General features: G+C 51.1%; 1 protein-coding gene and 1 long non-coding RNA gene across 2 annotated transcripts in view; one reads left to right on the top strand and one right to left on the bottom strand.

The window, feature by feature from the left end:
* Positions 1 to 190: 190 nt before the first annotated feature.
* The window catches only part of SNRNP200 (small nuclear ribonucleoprotein U5 subunit 200), a 25,800-nt gene continuing 6,172 nt past the window's right edge, over positions 191 to 19,818 (bottom strand). The window contains exons 9-45 of the mRNA XM_006177625.3: positions 19,531 to 19,667; positions 18,885 to 18,968; positions 18,616 to 18,789; positions 18,009 to 18,146; positions 17,622 to 17,777; positions 16,874 to 17,044; positions 15,563 to 15,756; positions 15,160 to 15,283; positions 14,002 to 14,151; positions 13,650 to 13,760; positions 12,967 to 13,098; positions 12,609 to 12,797; positions 12,052 to 12,249; positions 11,504 to 11,656; positions 11,309 to 11,389; positions 10,944 to 11,027; positions 10,188 to 10,294; positions 9,801 to 9,919; positions 9,349 to 9,503; positions 9,047 to 9,236; positions 8,724 to 8,897; positions 7,606 to 7,766; positions 7,089 to 7,316; positions 6,549 to 6,740; positions 6,291 to 6,469; positions 5,946 to 6,097; positions 4,981 to 5,089; positions 4,327 to 4,435; positions 3,657 to 3,846; positions 3,397 to 3,561; positions 3,045 to 3,166; positions 2,628 to 2,771; positions 2,351 to 2,527; positions 1,916 to 2,076; positions 1,740 to 1,821; positions 698 to 790; positions 191 to 600 (exon numbers count right to left, since the gene is read on the bottom strand). Of these exons, the coding sequence (XP_006177687.1) occupies positions 457 to 600; positions 698 to 790; positions 1,740 to 1,821; positions 1,916 to 2,076; positions 2,351 to 2,527; positions 2,628 to 2,771; positions 3,045 to 3,166; positions 3,397 to 3,561; positions 3,657 to 3,846; positions 4,327 to 4,435; positions 4,981 to 5,089; positions 5,946 to 6,097; positions 6,291 to 6,469; positions 6,549 to 6,740; positions 7,089 to 7,316; positions 7,606 to 7,766; positions 8,724 to 8,897; positions 9,047 to 9,236; positions 9,349 to 9,503; positions 9,801 to 9,919; positions 10,188 to 10,294; positions 10,944 to 11,027; positions 11,309 to 11,389; positions 11,504 to 11,656; positions 12,052 to 12,249; positions 12,609 to 12,797; positions 12,967 to 13,098; positions 13,650 to 13,760; positions 14,002 to 14,151; positions 15,160 to 15,283; positions 15,563 to 15,756; positions 16,874 to 17,044; positions 17,622 to 17,777; positions 18,009 to 18,146; positions 18,616 to 18,789; positions 18,885 to 18,968; positions 19,531 to 19,667 (5,429 nt within the window). The 3' untranslated portion in view covers positions 191 to 456. The remainder of the gene's footprint in view (positions 601 to 697; positions 791 to 1,739; positions 1,822 to 1,915; positions 2,077 to 2,350; positions 2,528 to 2,627; positions 2,772 to 3,044; positions 3,167 to 3,396; positions 3,562 to 3,656; positions 3,847 to 4,326; positions 4,436 to 4,980; positions 5,090 to 5,945; positions 6,098 to 6,290; positions 6,470 to 6,548; positions 6,741 to 7,088; positions 7,317 to 7,605; positions 7,767 to 8,723; positions 8,898 to 9,046; positions 9,237 to 9,348; positions 9,504 to 9,800; positions 9,920 to 10,187; positions 10,295 to 10,943; positions 11,028 to 11,308; positions 11,390 to 11,503; positions 11,657 to 12,051; positions 12,250 to 12,608; positions 12,798 to 12,966; positions 13,099 to 13,649; positions 13,761 to 14,001; positions 14,152 to 15,159; positions 15,284 to 15,562; positions 15,757 to 16,873; positions 17,045 to 17,621; positions 17,778 to 18,008; positions 18,147 to 18,615; positions 18,790 to 18,884; positions 18,969 to 19,530; positions 19,668 to 19,818) is intronic.
* Positions 14,467 to 19,818, top strand: part of LOC116660348 — a 20,212-nt gene continuing 14,860 nt past the window's right edge. The window contains exon 1 of the long non-coding RNA XR_004315785.1: positions 14,467 to 15,032. This is a non-coding gene — a long non-coding RNA (uncharacterized LOC116660348). The remainder of the gene's footprint in view (positions 15,033 to 19,818) is intronic.

Raw genomic sequence — 19,818 nt, 5'->3', positions numbered from 1 at the left:
TATTGATCTCTCAACCAAAACTCGGTGTCAGTTCCTGCAGGAGCACTGATCGTGGGCAGCGTACAGTGGAGGGGACCGAGGGCATAAGCCTGACTGACGGGAAGCTGCCACCTGTTCCCCCAGCACTGGCTAAAAAAACAAATCCTTAGGTTGGAGAAAGGAAACTTAATTTGGAATCACTGCAAAGACATGGTTTCTCAAGTCATTTTATTAGAATGTGACTCAAAAGGAACTACAAAGAACATGCCTACAAATGCTGTACACGTTTATGCTCGACAAGCTACAGGACACCCGCAGACACTAGATCGACAGAATGGATGGCACGGGAGCCAGAAGGAAAAACGGTGGGGGTGGGCCAGCACCAACAGGCCAGACCAGGTCTCCCCTACTGAGGTCCCATACAACGTACATGTTCCTAATTCAGGTTTAACCCTCCCCTCTGTATGAGCAAATGTCTCAGTCTGAGTCACTGTCTGTCTCAGCTTCCTTCACATCCACGCTGAATTTGTATTCCTGGTCACATCCCATGTAAGCATCGCTCATGAAGTACAGAGTGTAGTTGTGTGCACCAGTGGCTGGGGCCACAAAGTCAAGCTTCACCTGGAGAGAGAGGCAGATCTCAGGACGTGCTCGGACACGGGGAGAGTTCTCGCCCTGCCCCGTCTCAGAGCATGCTGGGGCCAGAGGGCACACTCACCTTGGCCTTCTGCTGCAGGGTCAGCCTCTTGATGGAGATGAGGCTGTTGGACTTGGCATCTCCAATCACCACCCACCAGCCCTCTTCACGTTTCTGTAGTGACCAAAAGCCAACAATTTCAGCATGTAAAACTTGGTGGCCATGACACCAGGAGAAAAGTTACAGAAGTAAGAAAACAAAAACCAGAAACAGGAAACTTTCTAAAATTTCTTCCCAAAATACAATTTGATGTAACTAAGGTTTTAATCTGAGGTATCACAAGTGAGCTCAATGTTTACATTAAGCAGGTGAACTCACTTATTGGTTCTGGCTCATTTCCTTGTCCCAGAGTACTTTCTCCCATTTAGTGCTTGCCACTAAATCCAAGATTCCACTAAGAGACACTTAGTCTTTGGGGCCTGGCAGCTTGGAGTTCCTCAGAGACACTTTCAAGTAAAAGGCATATATGCCAGATGAGAAAAACACGTTAACACGGAGATGAGCCTTGCCTCTGTCAGGAATCCCTCGGCTGGCTGCTCCACTGTCAGAAAACCCAAGTATTCCAATTTAAAGTGCTCTTTCCTCAGAGCTCATTAAACAACTAGTTTGTAAAGTTAAATATTACAGTGTATCTGGTTTCTGCTTTCAGTTATTCTCCCATACAAGGGATCAGGTTTCCTCTTCAGTAGTAAAGAACCAAGCAACCGGAAGGAGAGCAAGTAGCAATGAGAAAGGAGAGCGAAGAAACACCAACTGGCAAAGGCCAAGTGTCCTGGAGCTATTTAGAGTTAAAGACAAATGCTTCTTCCTAGCCGTGGATGTCAGCAGTTCCACAAAACGGGCTTTCAATAGTGACCTAATGACCTGAATTGTCTTAACACAAGAAACCACCCAAAAACTCCCACAAAAAACACCCAGGACCCCAAGATTGATATTCAGCCTTGTCCCTTCGTTATTACTCTAAATTTCACTCCCGCAGTGCCTATGTACCACTGTAGCCCAGACTCTAGCCCACAGGTAGGGCCCAAGAAGACCCCTGGTAAAGCCAGCCACCAGCACGTACCTGTGGGAAGAGAGGTGCAATCACCGGGCCTGTGACCTCCTCCTCTCGCTCCAGCTGCACCAGCACCACAACTGGCCCGCCACTGTGGGGAGAGAAGCAGGGCGCCCGTCAGAGCACACTGTCGCCCTGTGCCCAGCAGGGGCCCCAGGCAGAGCACCTGGCCCTCTCCAGCTCACCTGCGGATGCTGTCCTTATCCACCACTTCGTAGGACAGCTCGATGTTGGGGTAGCGGTTGCAGAAGCGGGCCACGTCGGCGATCTGGCTGTCAGTCAGCTGAAGCAGCGCGTTGCGCTCTTCGTCCTCCATCTCCATGATGTCGAAAACACTCTCCACCCCCTGCAGTGGGCATTCGAGGTCAGGGAAGAAGAGAGAACGCACACTAACAGTATATGAAACTGGCATTTCCTACGCTATCAGATCTAAAGAAGACACGGCTTCAGAAAGAACACGGCCTGCAGTTGTCAGGCTCTCCAGCATCTAGGTGGGTAACAGCTTCCAAGAAACCAGAACCAGAAGTCTCCGCTCCCATGACCCCTCCCACAACCACCCCCAGGACAGGACCTCAGCTCCCAGGCTCAGGCCCCAGCACTCCAGGTGGGACCCGGCTCACCTTGTCCGTGCAACGTTTGATATGCTCTGAGGTGAAGTGTGGCAGCTGCTTCAGGTATGAGTCCTTGGACCACATGGCTTGGGTGACCATCTGGGCCAGTTCCATGGCTGCCAGAGCCGGGCTGAGCCACCCGTTGCTGGACAGGACGTCCACACAGGCCTGGATGAGCCGGATTGCCTGAACAGGGGCAGGAGAGCAGGAGCAGGCAGGGTTGGGACCGCCACTTCACAGGCTGCACTGGCCCCTCCACCCAGCTCGCACGGCACCCACTCCGTACCTTGCTGAGGATTTCCTCTGTGTCGGACTGCAGCTCAGCGCTCAGCTGCATGCGGGACAAGTGAGCCTGCAGAAGCAGGTTGGTCTTGACGTGAGGGTCGTTGAACTTAGGATTATTCAGCTTGTGAGGGACCTTCTGAGCCAACTGGAGAGTGGAAGAAAAAGAGCTGGTGACGAACAAGTGACCCTGCCTAAGACCAGCTCTCAGGCCCAAAGCACCACCTGTCCCAGGCTCACAGCCCTTCAAAACCCAGAGCGGTGGATGGGTGGTGGGGGTTGAGGTGTGTGTGGTGTGTGAGGAAGGTCGGGGTGGGGAGGGGTTGGTGTTTTCCCACGGTGGCAGGGGTATCATGTGCTCTGGGCACACAGGCCAAATTTCAACTCCAAGGAAGCTCTCCTGAAGCCGAGACGTCCTCACCTGCCGCAGGAGATTGTCTTCATGGTGCCGGATGGGAATGTTTTCATACTCGGCCGCGTTGGAGATGATCTCGATAAGCCCTCGCACTTTGGTCTTGGCATTGAGGGACATGCTGAAGAGCTCTGAGAGGAAAAGGGACGGAGATTTGGGAGGAGTCAAAGCAGGCAGAGAAGGAGCAGGGAGGAGGGAGTTACTCCTGGGCTATCCCAGTTCTCCCCTCAATACGTCCCTCTGACAAACACATGGGGCACCGGAAGCCCCAGGGTCTGTCATCCCAGTGGGCTGCAGACCCTGCGTTTTAAGACTCCCCTGGCTCAGGCCCCCACAGACAGCAGCCCCTGCCGGCCCTCACCAATGGTGGTGTAGTTGATGTAATAGTAGGCAGCGATCATGCCCAGGTTCAAGGGCGCCACGTCCATTTCGTCCTCAATGCTGATGCACTTGGACTGCTCCAGGTCACTCAGGGTCTGTTCCACGAGCTCTGACAAGTGGTCAGACAGGTGACGATGGGAGATGCCTGAGGGTGAGAGGTGAGTGGGGAGTCACAGGGAGATGGCAGGCAAGGGCCATGAAAACCACAAAAGGGTAAGGAGAGCCCCAGTGTCCACTGACCCTGCAGGTTGTAGTAATTGGGGTTCTGTGTCATGCGGCGGTACAGGAAGGTCCAGGTGAGGTAGTCCACGGCGTCCTGCTTGTTCTCAATGGTCTTGGTGACAATCTCAGCGTTGAAGTGGTCGTGCATACAGTGGTCTAGGTGAGACTCTACCGGCAATGGCTCATATAAGAACTTTTTGAAGAAATCCTACAGGAGAAGAAATAGCAATAAAAAAGTCAGTGACGATATGGTCATGAAGAAGGGCCAAGGGCAAATCCACAGGGCATGGCCCCTGTGTGACAGACAGACACAGCTAATACAAAAGGGAAGAAACCAGCTGCAGACAAGGAGAGCTGGGTCTGGACCAGGAGAGTTGGGGTGTATGCCTATTTCCACAGGTATCACTGGTTATTTTTACAGTGGGGACAGGGGGGCACCAAGTCACACAGTCCGAGCAGTGCGTAAGGAAAGATGGAACCAGCCCGAGGGCAAAGACCTCAACACACAGAGCCAACTGCAGCAGCAAAAATCAAAGGCTACAAAGTTCTACGCAGCTGAGAAGCTTATTACAAAAGCAGCGTGGAAAATGAGAAGCAGAGGTTGACAAGAAGAACGTAAAAGAGTAACTAGAGACATCTATCCAAGGAGGGAGTCTGCTCTGAGGCCCAGCGAGCGGCGGGGGCGGACCTTCTTGGAGCCCTGGCACATGATGACGCAGCGCCCCTCGTCATCCTGCAGGGGGCGGTTGGCATGCCCCACCATCTGCAGCACGTCGTAGATGGGGTAATCCACGTACCTGGGATGGGAGAGGAGAGAAGGCAAAGCTGCATCAACAGAGCCCACATTCAGGAGGATGATGCCCTAAACGTCGAATAAAATCCAAGTGTGGGGAGATGTGGGCAAACAACAGCCAAACTCCGTGTCTCCGAGTTCCTGTGCCAGGCACTAGTTTCACATGTTACCTACATGTCATTTTAGTTTTCAAGTGTAAGCGTTGTGACTTTGTTGCTCAGGGTCCTTGAACCAAAGCTACAAATCCATCTAATGGCAAGAGCAGAATTACTCCTTATTACATTAGCCAATACGTTAAGGCAAGCTACCAAACTTCAAAGCTTCGTATTTCAAGAGTGATCAAGTTACTCAACTCAAAAACCAAACCTAGACACAGGTTCAGACATTAAAAAATAAGTTCACACAAGTAAAACTCTGGCTGGGGTGGAATCGAGGCTGGCTGTTTATTTCCCTTAACCTTTTCTTCAGGACAGTGAACATGTGGATCTGCAGTGCTCTGTTCACTGTAGGAGGGAGGGGCCCACTAACGCGGAGCACGGCTGTACTCACGCGTGGATCTTGCCGTTGTAGTACTGGGTGTCCATGATGATCACCAGGTGCGCGGCCACGTTCATGCCCCAGCAGAGGCTCCGAGAAGCTACCACCACCTGGATGGCCCCTGAGCGGCAGAGGGAGGAGGAGACTGAGAGCAGGGCTCCCTGGGTGAGGCAGGACTTGCTGCCTCCTGGGTAGGTACTGACTCGTGCTCCGTTTCAGAACTCAGAGCAGAGCTTGCCAGGAGCAAGCAAGCTACGTGACTAGAGGCTAACACGGTGCTGCAGGAGGTGGCTTCAGGCCACTGCTGCCCTGCTGTGAGACTACCCTAGAAGAAACGAGGTAGTCCTAGGACAGAATGCCAAGCCCGGGAAAAGCTAGGCTGACACGCCTACCTGACAGCCAGGCCTTGTCAGCTGAAAGGTGCTGACACCACGTCAGCACAGGCTGGCTCAGTACACAGCAGCAAAATCGAGCTCTCTCTGAGTGTGCCCCAAACCACACAGATTCAGGGGTCAAGGAGTGACAGTAAGTGATCTGGCAGGAGCAGCTCCACTGAGCAGTGTCCGAATGATAATATTCTGCACAAAATGCCAGATGTCCACACGGGACAGTGGCACACAGCTACCCAAGGGCAACTAACAGTGTGCACTACATCTCTAACCACCCTGCTGAGTCTGGTCCATGGAGAACCAGGTCTAGTAGCCAAAGGTTCTCGTCGGAAAAACCAGGTTCTGCAATAGTACAACCTTATGGGCCTGCTGTTTTCTCACCTAGCAGTAGGGGTCATGTTTGCTCCACCTTCATCACAAGGATATTGACAGGATCAAATAAGATAAAACATAAGAAATGATCTTATAAACATTTTGAAAATGACTAGTGTGCTCTAGAGAAATATCACCCTCACCCAAAAGTTTGACACCCACCCCCTGGGACACCCTGGGAGCTAATCTCACTGTGCCTCAAGGCGTGTTCTTTACCTGAGCTGAAGAGCTGCTCCACCAGGCGCCGCTCCATGGGGCTCAGGCCCTCGTGCAGGTAGCCCACCCCATTTAACAGCGTCTCCTTGAGCGTGCTGTCACTCAGCTTCTCCAGGTAGGGGATCAGATCCTTCTCGGTGCAGTGCAGGAACCTGGGGGGCACGAGCACTCAGTCAGCCCGGAGCAGTTCCAACCCCAGTAGCGACCCTTCTGGCTGTGCCACACCCAGCCCCAAGCCAGGCGGGGGCGACCCCCACCCCCAGGAACAGCACTCCCTTCAAGGTGGACCAGACGCACTTGAGCAACTGTCCTCACACCCGCCCCCAGCAGCCAGGCCCAGCCCACCTCTGCCGCTGGATGTCCGCCGCACACGTGGTGAGGATGTCAATGGCGGTGAGGCGGGTCTGCTTGCGAGACGGAACAAAGACGATGACAGGTTTCTTGGGCGAGTGCTTGGTGATGGCATGGTACACGGGCTTGGCCATGGACAGCAGGCGAGTCTGCGTGTGGCTAATGTTGAAGCCCTGGAGACCAAGGAAGAAGTTACGAAACCTGGATACCCTGGATATGAGGCCACTCGGGAACAGGAAGAGCGGGTCCTACCTGGATGTGCAGCTCCAAGGGCACGGGGCGCACGTTCGGGTGGAAGTTGAAAGTGGAGGTGGCGCTGCACCCCAGCCAGTGGGCCACATCCTTAGCGTTTGAGAGTGAGGAGCTGAGCGCCACAATGCGGATGGGTCGCTCAATCTGGGATGAGATGTAGCGCATACGGGAGCAGATCACTTCTAAGACAGGCTGGGAAGAGGGAGGAGGGGGTCACTACTGGCCCAGGCCCTCCATCCTCGGCCCTGAGTCACCCTTCCTGTTCAGCCCACCCTCCTCGGGATGATCTCCTCATTCTGCCTTCTAATTAGGGGCTCTCCCACCATTGGGCCCACCTCCTCCACAGCAGCAATCTCCACTAAGCGATGCTATTCTCCAAGAGGACTACAAAAAAGGCTCACGTCATCCTTTTGGAAGGTGACGGGCAAATCCCCTTGGGAGAAGCCCCGGGTCTCTGGCCTCGGGCCCAAACATAAGGCCCAATCCCAAGGCTACGCTGCCGGTCCCCGCTTCTCTTCTGCGCTGCAGGTCAGGCCATACCCCATTCTCGCCCCCAATAAGGTGGACCTCGTCCACCACGAACAGGTTGATGTTCTGGACGTTCTTGCGCTGCTTCCACCGCCGGGACAGGATGTCCCACTTCTCAGGGGTGCTGATGATGATGTTGCCTTTGCCCAGAAGCTTCAGGTCGGTGCTGGTCTCCCCGGTCAGCAGCACCACCTTCTTGTTGAGCCTGTCCTGGAACTTCTCGTACCAGTCCATGTACACCTGGCGGGCGGACGGGCGGGGAGGCAGAATAATATCATCTCATTTATTATGAGAAACAGCTGAGAAGCCAAACACAGAGACCTGTTGCCCTATAGATCCCAAGTTACTTCATAATCGCACACCAACCTCTAAGTGATGGGAATGCTTTTCTTTAGTATGCAGACTGAGGAAAGGACCAACAGCAGGCAGAGTCTTACCCCAGCTGACTCTGCAAACTTCAGGACTCAAAAATACCTTGCTCTGACTCACAGGGGGAAGTAATTTCTGGGAAGAGTCACACGTGGCGCACCTGCTCTGCCAGGGCCTCCATGGGGGTGATGTAGACGCAGCGCCCCTCTGAGTTCTGCAGTAGCATCCGCAGGATGGCGAACTCCGCACAGATGGTCTTCCCACTGCCCGTGGGCGCGCCCACGAACACGTTGTCATCGCTGTTGTACACGGTGTTAAACACTGAGAACCGACAGAGACACAGGGTGAACGTCCACGGAGATGAGACCCAGAACAGAGGACACACGGGAAACGCAGCCAGTTAGTCCGGACTGCCATCCACCAAGGGCTGACAGCACAGGGCCTCCAACTGCAGTCAGCCTGCAACATCTCTCCCCATCATTCCTTCCCTCCCTCCCACACAAGAGAGGAAAAGACCAAGGTCACTAGTTTAGGTCCTGTGGAGATATGTGGGAGGACGACAGAAGCAAAGGAGGCCAAAGTCCTTCCCTGCTTCCCTGCCAGTCTCCCCAGGGATGAGGATGCTGAACAAAAGGGAACCAGCTCCCTTCCTCTGCCCTTCCAACCCTCTCCAGGGTTTCCTGGAAACAACTAATAGAGAAACAAAATAAAAGCCCAAGCTCTGGCATCCAGACTGGGTTCAAGTCAAGTTTTAGTATTTATTAGCTGGTTCAATGGGGTGCCTCTCCCTGCCTGTTTCCTCATCTGCAGAATAGGACACTGACAGTAGTAACTCCAACAGCAAATCCCTCCCAGGAGCAGTAGGAAGAATAAAAGAGAAAACACTTGGGGTACACCCAGCCCAAAACACATAGAACACAGGATGTGCTCTGTGAACACAGCTGTTCTTTAAAGCGACGGAGGAGAAGGAGGCCTCAGTCAACGCCACACACCCTGGTTCAACACTGGAGCCTCCTGAGCGTGAGAAATGACAGTGCCCCATGATGAGACCTGCTCTATCGACCCTCCTCAGTGAGATGTGCAAAGCAGCAAATTGAACAGTAACCACTGGCCTCTGGGAAGCAGAAACGTCCTGGCCGCCCCAACAGGTGGTGCTGATGAGCCCCCACCCCTGCCAAGCACCTGCCCACTTCCCCTCCTGCCAGAGAACTGAGCTGTCTCGAGGGGACCTTAGATGGCCTCCAAAGGAACTGACCACCTGGGAGTGGAAACACTTACCCTGGGTCTGGATGGGGTTGAAGAAAGGAAATTTGTCTTGGTAAAGGCTCTCAAAGGCACTGTTTCTCAGGGCAGACACGGGCAAGGGCTGCAGGTCCAGCAGTTCGGTGGGGGGCGGGTACTTCTCTGGAAGGATCAGGTGCCGGAAGGAGACAGGCAGCTGGGTCTCACAAGCTGCCAGAAAAGAAAACGAGAGGGCAATAAGCACACTGGGAACCCCAAGGCAGCACACACATCACTCCCCCAGCTAAGGCCGCCCAGTACAAGGGGCAAGACAGCCTTCTGGCTGCCCCGGGACAACCTGGCTGAGGGGACGCACTCACAGAGCCAGCGGTCAGACACCACTCGGATGAAGTACTGAGGGGGCAGTGGTTCAAAGACAGGCACGAAGAACGTAATGAGGTGCTCGTCCTGGGCATACTTGGCCTTGAGTAGGAAGTATTCATGGTGCAGTATCACCTCGCTGTCCACATCCTCCACCAGAATCCAGAACGCCTCTGAGGAACCATGGACCTGCCCACACGAGCACAAGTGAAAGGAACGTGAGCCGCTGGGACCTCAGACCTGCAATACCGCACTCCTCAAGGTCACCCTGAAGCCAGAGCCCTGCCACGCACAACCTGACCTTTTCATCCCACTGGAAATCCGGCGTGATGGTCAGCTCCACTTTCAGGGTGGAGCGCGTGATAGGTTGCAGGTGCACTGACAGCTCCAACTTGGGAAACAGGTGGACATATTTGTGGATGGTCTTCCCCATCTTGGGCATGCGGATAAGCTCCCCTGTGAGGGCACGAGAGAGCACAGGGGCTGCAGCTGGCCTGCCCAACACACCTGCCCTCTGGGCCCCAAGCACCACGGGAAACGGGCAGGTTCCACCCCAGTGGGGCAGGCTCTGCCCTTCACTCTCAGTGGAGCCCAGAGGATTCAAAGCCCCCAGACCAAGAGCTGGCCTCGTAATTAAGTGGGATGTGACAAGTGACCACAGGACATTAGGGCACGGGGCCAAGGAACCAGAAAGCAGGCAGGCTTAAGAGGAAGTCTGAGCTGTGAAGACAAGGATGAGCGCTTTCCACACACCTATCTCATTGTGATTCAAGTCATACAGGCGCTCAAAGGGGAAGTTTTTCTTCTCAATCTTCTTCACTACTTCTTCAGGCAGCTTCCGGAACTGGCGCAGAGGACACATGGACTGCCACCTACCCAGGAGGGAGACAGAACTGTCAGTCCTGGAGCAGGGCTGGTTAACAGACTGCCTTCTCCTGTGACCACACAGGACAGTCACAACTGTGACAGCAGTAAGGCCTGAGGGCCACATCTGCCACCACCCTCCAAGATGCTCCAGCTCCACCCCAAGGGGCCTGTCCCATGTCAGGGAGAGAAGATGCATTCTAGGGCTCCCCCACCAAACCCAGCCGCATGGGGACCCCAACTCCTGGCGCCGGCTTCCAGCTCAGCTGCTCTTACATGCGCTTGTCGATCATCTTGCAGAGGTTCAGGGTCTTGTCTGTAAGCTGGGCCCAGCCTCGGTTTAGGACGATCTCAAAGATGGCCCGCATCAACCGGCCAGCTGACTACAGAAAGATGAAGTGCCCCCTCTGTTACGTCCCCACTGTCCCAGACCTAATGAAGCTGCTCTACATGGGGTGTCATTACCTCAAGCTCTGATGCAACTGGCGACACTGACTCAAAAGCCGAGTCCCTCTGTAATTACTCCCAATTCCCCTACAGCAGTGCTCGCTGAATGCAGGACAGTTAGAAAGTGCAGCTCCAGCTCACTGCACAGCGTTTTAACCCATCACTCGCTGCATGATTTTAAAGCTTTCGGTTCATTTACCATTTAATGTTCTAGTAAGATTAAGGGCGCAAATGACTTGCCCTTGGAGGTAAACACAAAGAGTAGCTAATAAAGCCTTTGACCATTTCTGGATTCACTCACGAGCCCAGCAGCCACAGTGGGATGTAATTCCCTGGAGGGAGGCAGACGCTGAAGTCTTGTGGATCTTCCCAGGAGCCTCCCCAGCATCTCTCTCAAGGCCTTATGTTTCCTACGTGCTCACGATAGTAAAACAGAGTGGCTACATCACATGTGCACCAGTCAAAAAGCCAAATACCACAGAACTCAGCACTTCTCCCTCACTAGTGTCAGGCCCACTTTCTCAAAACACACAGAGCACACAATGGACAAGAACTTTTCAGGGGGTGACACAACCCTGTCCTCACCTGGGTAACATATACCATGTCAGCCATCAGTGCAAAGCCCTCCAATTTCAGCTGCGAGATGAAAGCCTGGAGAAGCACATTGATCTGGAAAAAAGCAAGGTCAGCCAGAGGCAGCCAATCACTGAACAGCCCAAGAAAGTAAACCCCATTTCTGCTCTAGGCTTCTGAGCCACGTAGGATCTTCTAGAGCTCTTGATTTACAGGCATTAAATAATTGTCACTCCATGTAAAAAGAACACATGAGAAAGATGCAGAAACTGGGAGAACTGAGGTTACCAGGCACAGGCCCAAATTCAAGGTTCATCTTTTAGAAGATTAGGAAAATCACCTGATCCTCACCCCAAGCACAGGGGAGTTGGGCTCACCTTGGCACTGGGTTCCTCGATGCTCTCCTTCACAGGGATGGGCACCCTCTCCAGCAACTTCTGCAGCTCCAGCTTCTCTTCCTGCCACAAGGCAAACAGGTCAAGGAGAAGCCAGGAGGCCAAGGAGAGAACCATCCAGCGACATGGAGCTGAGTACCAACCTCTGGTTCCAACACGCTGTATGTGTGGACTCACCTCTCTCACAGTGATATTCTTGAACTCTGAGGACAAGGAGAAGACTCTGAAAAGCTCAATCTCACTCAGAGTGGGCTTTAGCAGCTGGTTGTAGGTCTGGACCGTATCATTGGTGATGTAGTAGTGGCTGGCTATACGGCCGAGCTCTGTCACCTACGAAGAAGGAAGACTCAATCCAGTGGTAACCTCTCACTGTGGACAACGCGTGCCCACTGGATGAACTCACCCCAGCACAAGTGCCAGGCCCAAGCCCATGAAAGAAAGATGGCACAACAGTCTGACCCACAGAGAACTGATGCCCACACAGAAAAGATAGCTGAATTGGCTATCCCAGCTCAAGACACTAAAGGAGGCACTGTCAGGTTTTATACTGTTCTAGAAGTTCCTAGGTTCAAAGGGCACAATCCAATGCCATCCAGTTTTCCCACTGTTCTAAGCAACAGACAATGAGACAGGAAGTACTCAAATCAAGAAAACAAAGTGAAAAATTGAGTCCTGGGGCCACAACTTTTGCTGGGACCTTTGCCTCCATCCCTCAGCCGGCTCACCTGGAAGTTGCCCGTCTTCTTGTCATACTTGACCAGATTGTTCTTATCCAGCATCAAGGCAGCAGTATGAACCAGATCCAGTCGGCGCTGGTCCAGCAGCGGGTCTCCCTTGAGGTCATCGTGAGAGATGCCGTAGAGGGTTGGGGATCGGAGCATTCGGATGTAGAGGTAGGCATAGCCCAGCCAGTTCACTGCATCCTACAACAGACAGCTCGTGGGTCTTAGTGTGAACTGATGTCCAAGTGAAAAGCTGCCATGGCTCACTTAGAAATTAACTCCCAGCTATGAGGACATGTATTATACTGTCTTGAGAATATTTATAATATTTCATTACTAAAGAAACACAGTCTTTTCTAAGATTTTAGCAACAAGGGGGAACTATCAGCCACAGACCCAAGCAGCTCATGAGAGACTGCTTACACTGAAGATGTTGGGCCCAGGGCTGGAGGACCCCAGACGCCGGTGGCCCAGGGCATCACAACCGAGACCACCCCACTCCTGGTACCCTGGACTCTCTGGAGAAGGCAGGAGGCACCAAGGGCAGAGCCCTTCCCTACCTTTGCGTTCTGGACATTCCCCAGCACGATTTCCGCATTGAGCATGTCGGGCAGCTTCGACACCATCTGGCTCTCAATAGGAAGCTGCTGATTGAGGAGGGACAGGTAGTACTGGAGCTCCCCGTGAGAAGTGATGAGGATGCCTTCGCCCTTGGTGTCATACTGCGGTCTTCCAGCACGTCCCAGCATCTACGTCCGAGACAGCAAACCAAGAGGGCTGTGGCCACACAGCTTCTGGGTTTGATTCCAGGCTTCTGCTTTATAGAACTGCGCCTTCCATCTGCCATCCTTTGGGCATCCTGGCATTTTATACACAGCATACTTTTCCCCACTGAGAATAAACTCAAAAGCTCCGTACCTGCAGAATATCCAGTGCCCCCAGTTCTGTCCAGCGCCCCTTCTCTGGACTGTACACCTGGGTGCCTTTGATGATGACGGTGTGTGCGGGGAGATTCACACCCCAAGCCAGAGTTGCCGTGGAAACTAAAACCTACAGAAGCAAAGCAAGGTAGTAAGGAAAGTAGACGTAATTACCACCAAGTATTATTAACCTCCTCAACTTCTCCAGGCAACTGGCCTTAGAACTTTCAGCAGGACTGAGGCAGGTCCCGTACTTGTCAATGCAACACCAGAGCAAAAAAGAGCGGAGGCCTTGGGCTCCTTGTCTATTCAAGAATTAACATTTCAAGACTCTAGAGACACTGATGAGGTGGAAGTGCAGACCTGTGTGAATCAACTTAAGGCTACCAGGCAATTAAAACTACAGGCTCTCCTGAGCCAGGGAATGAACAAGTTCCTGGCCTTATGAGGCCTTGTCTGACATCTGGAGGCATCCACATGCCCATTTTGCTATGCTCCTCAGACACTCTCCTGAACTCACTCACCTTCCCTCGTGCAGCACGGGAAGTTATACTGACGTACCTGCCACAACCCTCTGACCTGGGTTACCTGAGCCAGAAACAACGAAGTACTGGGCACAAACGTGTGCAACCACCTTCGATGTGCCGGGTCTTCTGAAGTCTGCGTTTTGCCCTTCCTCACCTGAATGTGTTTATCAGCAAAAAGATCCTCTACAAGTGTCCGGTCAACTCTGGTCATGCCCGCGTGATGAATGGCAAAGCCGTAAGGCAGAAGATCCTTCAGCTCCAGGTTCTGTGGGACAGAAAAAGAGCAGGTGGTGAGGTAAGCCTTCCTGAGGGACCTCTCCCAGAGACTAAGAAAGTCTCCTCACATGAGACTCGGCCCCTTACATATTCCATGTAACCACGACCAGACATCAGACCTCAACCTGTGTGAAGCAGCACCACGATGCAATCCTAGAGGACTGCCTGGACAACTCAGATTGAGCCAGCTAGCAGGAAGGAATGAGAGAACCAGGCCTGCCTCTCCTCACCTTGCACTGCTCAGCTTCTGTCCGAAGGACTTCCGTGGAGGCTGAGCCCTCTCTCAGAAACAGCCCCAGCGTGTCCTTCTCCAGGCACATGTCCCGGATGGCCCTGGCCGTCTTCCCAGTCTCCTTCCGGGAGTGGACAAACACCAGAACCTGAGTAGAAACCACAGGGTTTGCCAGAGTCAAGAACCACAGCTCCAAGAGCCACTCCCATGGCCACAGGGAACCAGCGACAGGAAGCAGAAGCTGCACTATTATAAGGCCAGAAACTGAGGTCATGAAGAGGGGCAAGGGCAGGAAAGCATGCCGGCCCAGGAGCCCAACAGGGTCAGCAAGACCCTGAGCGAATGAACTTCCCAAGTACAGTGACAAGGGTCTTATAACCAGGAAACTAAACTGACTCTCGGCACCCTCTCTTTAACAGTAAGTTTAAACACAACAGGGATGCAAATTCAGGAATCTCAATTTCCGAGGCCTGATGAGATTCTAAGCCAAATGAAAGTGTCGGCAAGACAGCAGCTAAAACGTTATGTAAAGTAATGGGCAGTGGTCTTTATAAACAGACTTAGGAAGTAAGTCTCAGTGTGAAACTAGCATGATTTTGTAGGAAATAAAGTCCTCCAAGTACTTGGTGTCAAGAAAAAAGATTTGTCTCTTCATCTAAATTCTTATGTTTTTTATCAGACAAAAATACTTAGTGTTCAATGAAAAAATTATACACTTTCTAGTAAAATGCCCTTCCGCTAGTTTTTAATTTTTTATCTTTATTTCTACTATATATTTAGTGTAAGCCACCCAAATCTTTTATGGAAGAACCCTTGATAATGTAGACAGACTGATTACCTGCACCTGGGGGATTTCTTCAATTACAAACTCAATTTCTTTAATGGTTATAGGACTCTTCAGGGTATTCATTTCATCTAGGCTGTTTTGGTGGTTTTTGAGGGATTGGCCGATTTCTTTTAGGGTGTCAAACTTATGTGTAAAGTTACCCATAGTATTCTTTTATTATCCTTTCAAAGGCTAAAGATTCTGTACTAATATTCCACCTCGTTCCTGGTACCAGTGACTTGGGTTGGTCTCTCTTTGACAATCTTGCCTGATGGTCAGTCAAAACTTCAAAAAAACAGAGTTCAAGAATAACAAGAAACCACGACAGACCTGATTTTTTCCAGCATGTTCCATGATTTTCTCATAGACTATTTCATTCATGATCTGGAAACGCTTGATAGCTTTTTTCTCTGTGATGCCTACGTAAGTCTGTTCCAGAGGCACTGGGCGGAAGCTACAAGTTAAACAGACAAATGAGGCTTCTGACACAGAATACTGAGGAAATAAACAGTTTTTTTCACTGCCAGGGAACTAAACTCCTCTTTTTGTATTCACATCCCATCAAAATGCAAAGGCCCTTCTAAATCCCAATCCGACAGAGCTCCTTGAGAAAGGGGAAGGACAGCGGGAAGGTCACCCTGGTTAAACTTCTCCCAGGGACTAAGAGGCACCAGATAAACCTTAGTTATCCAGGCAGAGGAAAAAAGCCATGTCTCCTAGTCTTCTCTCATACCTGTTGTCAAAGTAGAAGAGGCCCTTGGCAGGATCGACACGCAGAAACGTGGCCACATCTTCATAGTTGGGGAGGGTGGCACTAAGACCGATGAGTCGGACATCCTCTTGGGTCATCTCAATGTTTCGGATGGCCCTGGCCACCAAAGCTTCTAAGACAGGCCCTCTGTCATCATGGAGAAGATGGATCTCATCCTAAGGAATGGAAGGGCAATAAACTACCTGTAGGACTAGAGAAATGTGGCCCCCTTTCCTGGTACTAAGTAGGTACCTGACATGTCAAATAAAGAAGACAAGAAAAGGGATCCGAAGCCAGAGAAACCCAAAGGATGAGACATGAAATACCCCAGGAAGTAACTGCTCTGACCACGAGCTGCTTTGCTGCAGGTCAGTGAAACAATGCTTTATGGTAAGAAAATCTGACTCTTCAGGCAAATGAATTTGTAACTTCAAAGATAAATTTCTTCACTAAAAATGAAGCTTCTGATCAGACCATATTTATATCAAAAAAGGTTTCACCTCTGGGCAATTATCTTTACCGAGAAGGAAAGATATGAAGCAATGAAGAATTCACATAGCCTAAGGCAGCGCCTTCTCAAAAGCAGCAGACCTTATTAAAATGCAGATTGCATTTCAGCAGGTCTGAGCAGGGCAAGGCACTCGGCATTTCTAATAAGACTTTGAGTAGCAGGCTCTACAGCAAGCACTGGCAGTATTTTAGGCTTGTGGGCCACTCACTGTTAAAAATACTCAACTCTTGTCACTGTAGCAAAAAAGCAGCTGCGAACAATACATGAACAAACATGTTCGGCTGTGTTCTAACACAAAAACCCGTAGCACAGACTGCCAACCCCTATTCTAGAATGCTGCAGATAAGCACACAGGGTCTCCTTTCTGCTTTCCCAGCCAGTCTAAAGAAACTACACTCAGACTCAGTCGTTCCTCCCAGCTGCTTCTCTGGGAACACAGCATTCTGACTCCTTACGCATTCCTTCTGAGAGTGGATTATTTATCTCTAAAACTCTTTGTTCCGGGAGAAAATAAGTAGTTTTTTGTTTGTCTGTTTACATTTATTTCAAAGTACTTAAGACATAAAGAAGATATAAAGACTAATGGCAAACACCATGCACCTACTGGGAAATGTTTGAATTAGGTGCAGATGCTCACTCGGCGGCAAGAGTAACAGACAGCAGCTGCCATTAAAAGGCTAGTGACCAGAGAAAAGGCACTGAAGAAACGTTTAGTGTTAAAACCCAACAAACCGTACTCAACCGGCCTGGTCTCCAAGCTCCCCCAAGTCCACCCTGCTCACCAGAATGATGAGCCGCACGAGCTGCGTGTAGGTGCGCTCCCCACCCTTGCGGGTAATGATGTCCCACTTCTCGGGGGTGCAGACGATGATCTGAGTGGCGCTGATCTCCTCCTTGCACAGCTGGTGGTCGCCAGTCAGTTCTGCAACAGTGATGCCATACGTGGCCAGGCGCTGGATGGAGGAAAGGCACATCAGGCAAGAATGCTTGGAGGGGGTCCTGACACCACACTTCTGCCCGAGAAGTCTGAGTGTGGGGCACTGGAAGTAGGTATCAACCCATCAGGGAAATATCAGGTGTATCAGATCGAGCACATGAACGTGTATTTCTAAGACAAATCCAGCTTTACACTCAGGCTAATGAAGCAGACAAAGCGCTCTGCACACAAGAGGGGGAATGGAAGCTTGCAGACAAGAGGACCTGGAATAACATCACTAGGTCTATTATCAACCATCCATGTGAGTGCTTCATAAATACTTCAATAATGTGAACGATACCAATGCAGAAAATGGCTACGGAGAGGACAAAAAGATGGTAAACCCTTATAAAAGCTCAAGACAAATCCAGGACTTTCTTGTTTCAGAATCACTCTGTACTTGGAACAAGTTCCATCTTTGAAGGAGAGAAAAAAAGACCACATGAGCCATTCCAGAAATGCCCTAACACAGGAGGCAGAGACGCACCATGCCTCTTCCCAATACTCTGACAGCTGCACCCAATATCTTCTGGACAAAAGTTCTACCCCCTTACCTTTCCAAAACTGCCCACCATCTCCTGTACCAAAGACCGCATGGGAGCGATGTAGATAATCTTGAAGTCATCCACGTTGATGGTGCCATCCATGTTAATGTGTTTCCCTATCTCTCGGAGCATACACATCAGGGCCACGTTGGTCTTCCCGGCACCCTAAGGAGGTCAAGGACAAGAAGGCCTGAGTACCTCGTTATGCTCACTGCGCCAACTTCCATGGGCTCATCACCGAAACAGACCATGTCCTGAGCATTTTATCCTACCGTTCAACATCTTTTCTGTCAAAGAATAAATAATTAGGGGGTATGGGTGGAGATGAACAATCTTGCCCCCTAAAATATACACCGCATTCATTACACAAGAAAAAAGCAGGCAGGCAGTGCTTACAGTAGGAGCACACAGCAGCAGATTCTCATCTGTCTCCAGAGCAGCACGGTAGAGCTTACTCTGGATCCGATTCAGAGTTTTGAAGCCCTCGAATCCTGCCTGGGCGTACTTGGGCAACTTCTCCACTGGAAGCAGTTGCTACAAAAGAGAAATGCCACGCACATCACATCAGAAGCATCCTTGTGCAAACAATGTTTCTGAGAGATTCCACTTCCTGGCAACCTCCCTGAGTAACTCTCCACTGAAGACTAGACCAGAGAGCTCAATATTTCCCCTGGGCTCAAAATCAAAAAGGGAAACTGCAGTAGGTTCCACTTCTGGAATGAACTATCTATGGCACAAAGCCGCTTTTTTTTTTCCTTGCAAAAAACTTTGTTTTCATTTGGTCCAAGGCTTGGGAAAGGGTTCCAGGGTGGTTAAAAGCTACTGAGTGGCTGCAGAGAGATACTTCAGGCAGAAGCCCTGAGACCAGAGGGGATCCCCAAAGGCCACTGGGTTCCAGAGGCTCCCAATCATGCTTAAACAAAGCCACATTTTGGTCAATGGGTTGAATTCAAACTGAAGGGAGGCAAACTGAGCAGAAAACTGAGCAAAGCAATTCACTCACTTCTTCTGAGCCAAATGGCTTGGGCTTCAGGGCAGGCACATGCACCTCTTCATAGCCCTTGCGCTGGCGACGGAAGGATCCGTCAGGAAGCTGACAGCGTTTATTGGCCATGAAGTGGCTCCCCTGGGTAAAAACTAGGTCCTCCAAGTCCAGAACCTGCCGCGGAGCCAGTGCCTGGGAGTATAAAAAACAAAAATACAAAGGAAGTGAGCAAGCCAAGCAAACGAGTTTCCCTCCTTCACAGCCTTGGAAATGGCCCTAATACCCACCTCGCCACCCTGGTCCAGATCCATGGTTTCCAGATCTGTGTCCATCCGGGACTGACGCACTCGCTCTCTCCGGGACCTCTCCTCCTATGACAGGGAAAAGATACAAAGAAGAGTAATGATTCATCAGCATTCTAGCTTCTTGTCCTTTTCAGTCCCTTAACTGAGCCTGACTCTTGGGTGCTGACTAGTTAAGTCCTGAAACAGAAGGACGGCCCTTGACGTTCAGACAGTTGACAGGGGACCACCAGAGTGATGAGATCAAACCGCTTTCAGGGTACAGAGCACAGTGCCGGGATTTCAGAAGTCAATGTTCAACAATTCAGCATCAAGGGCTGTCCCTGAGGGGCAGAACTGTGGGTTCTGTGTCCAGCAAACAAATGTGTTCTGTTCCTAGACTGTCAGTAATAAAGGAAAGGGCCCAGCTGCTGGTGAAGACAGCAACAGGTCAGCAGTCTCTCCACTACACCAGTGTGAAAGCACTGATTCTAATCCATACCAACGAACAACCTCAAGGAATTTAGAAAAATACTTTACTTCTTTGACTTCCTCCTTTAATAGAAATTTAGCGTTATGCTACAATCTTCTAACTAGTGTCTCTTCCAAAGCAAACACTCCAGCTCAGGAATCAGATAAACCCAGCCCTTACCCGGATCAGATCCTCCTTCTCTGTTTCGTGGAGCTGGTAGAGGAACTTGGATAGCTCTGGGTCAGCTTCCATCTTTCCCATGATCCTTTCCTTTTCAGCTTCACTCTGTGCACTGGCCAGCAAGGTACAGTACAAAACTGTCAACAGCAAAAGGAACAAAGGGAAAGGGAGTAGGAGGCAGTGAGATAAAAATCAACCTTCAACCTCGGGGAAATGACACAAGTGGCAAAGCTATGAAAGCAACATGATCTCCATCACACACACACACACGCACACACGCACACCGCA

The sequence above is a fragment of the Camelus ferus genome, chromosome 28, assembly GCF_009834535.1.
Source record: "Camelus ferus isolate YT-003-E chromosome 28, BCGSAC_Cfer_1.0, whole genome shotgun sequence".
Classification (NCBI taxonomy): domain Eukaryota; kingdom Metazoa; phylum Chordata; class Mammalia; order Artiodactyla; family Camelidae; genus Camelus; species Camelus ferus.
Note: the sequence above shows the minus strand (reverse complement) of the source record. Positions and strands in the feature narration are given on the sequence as shown.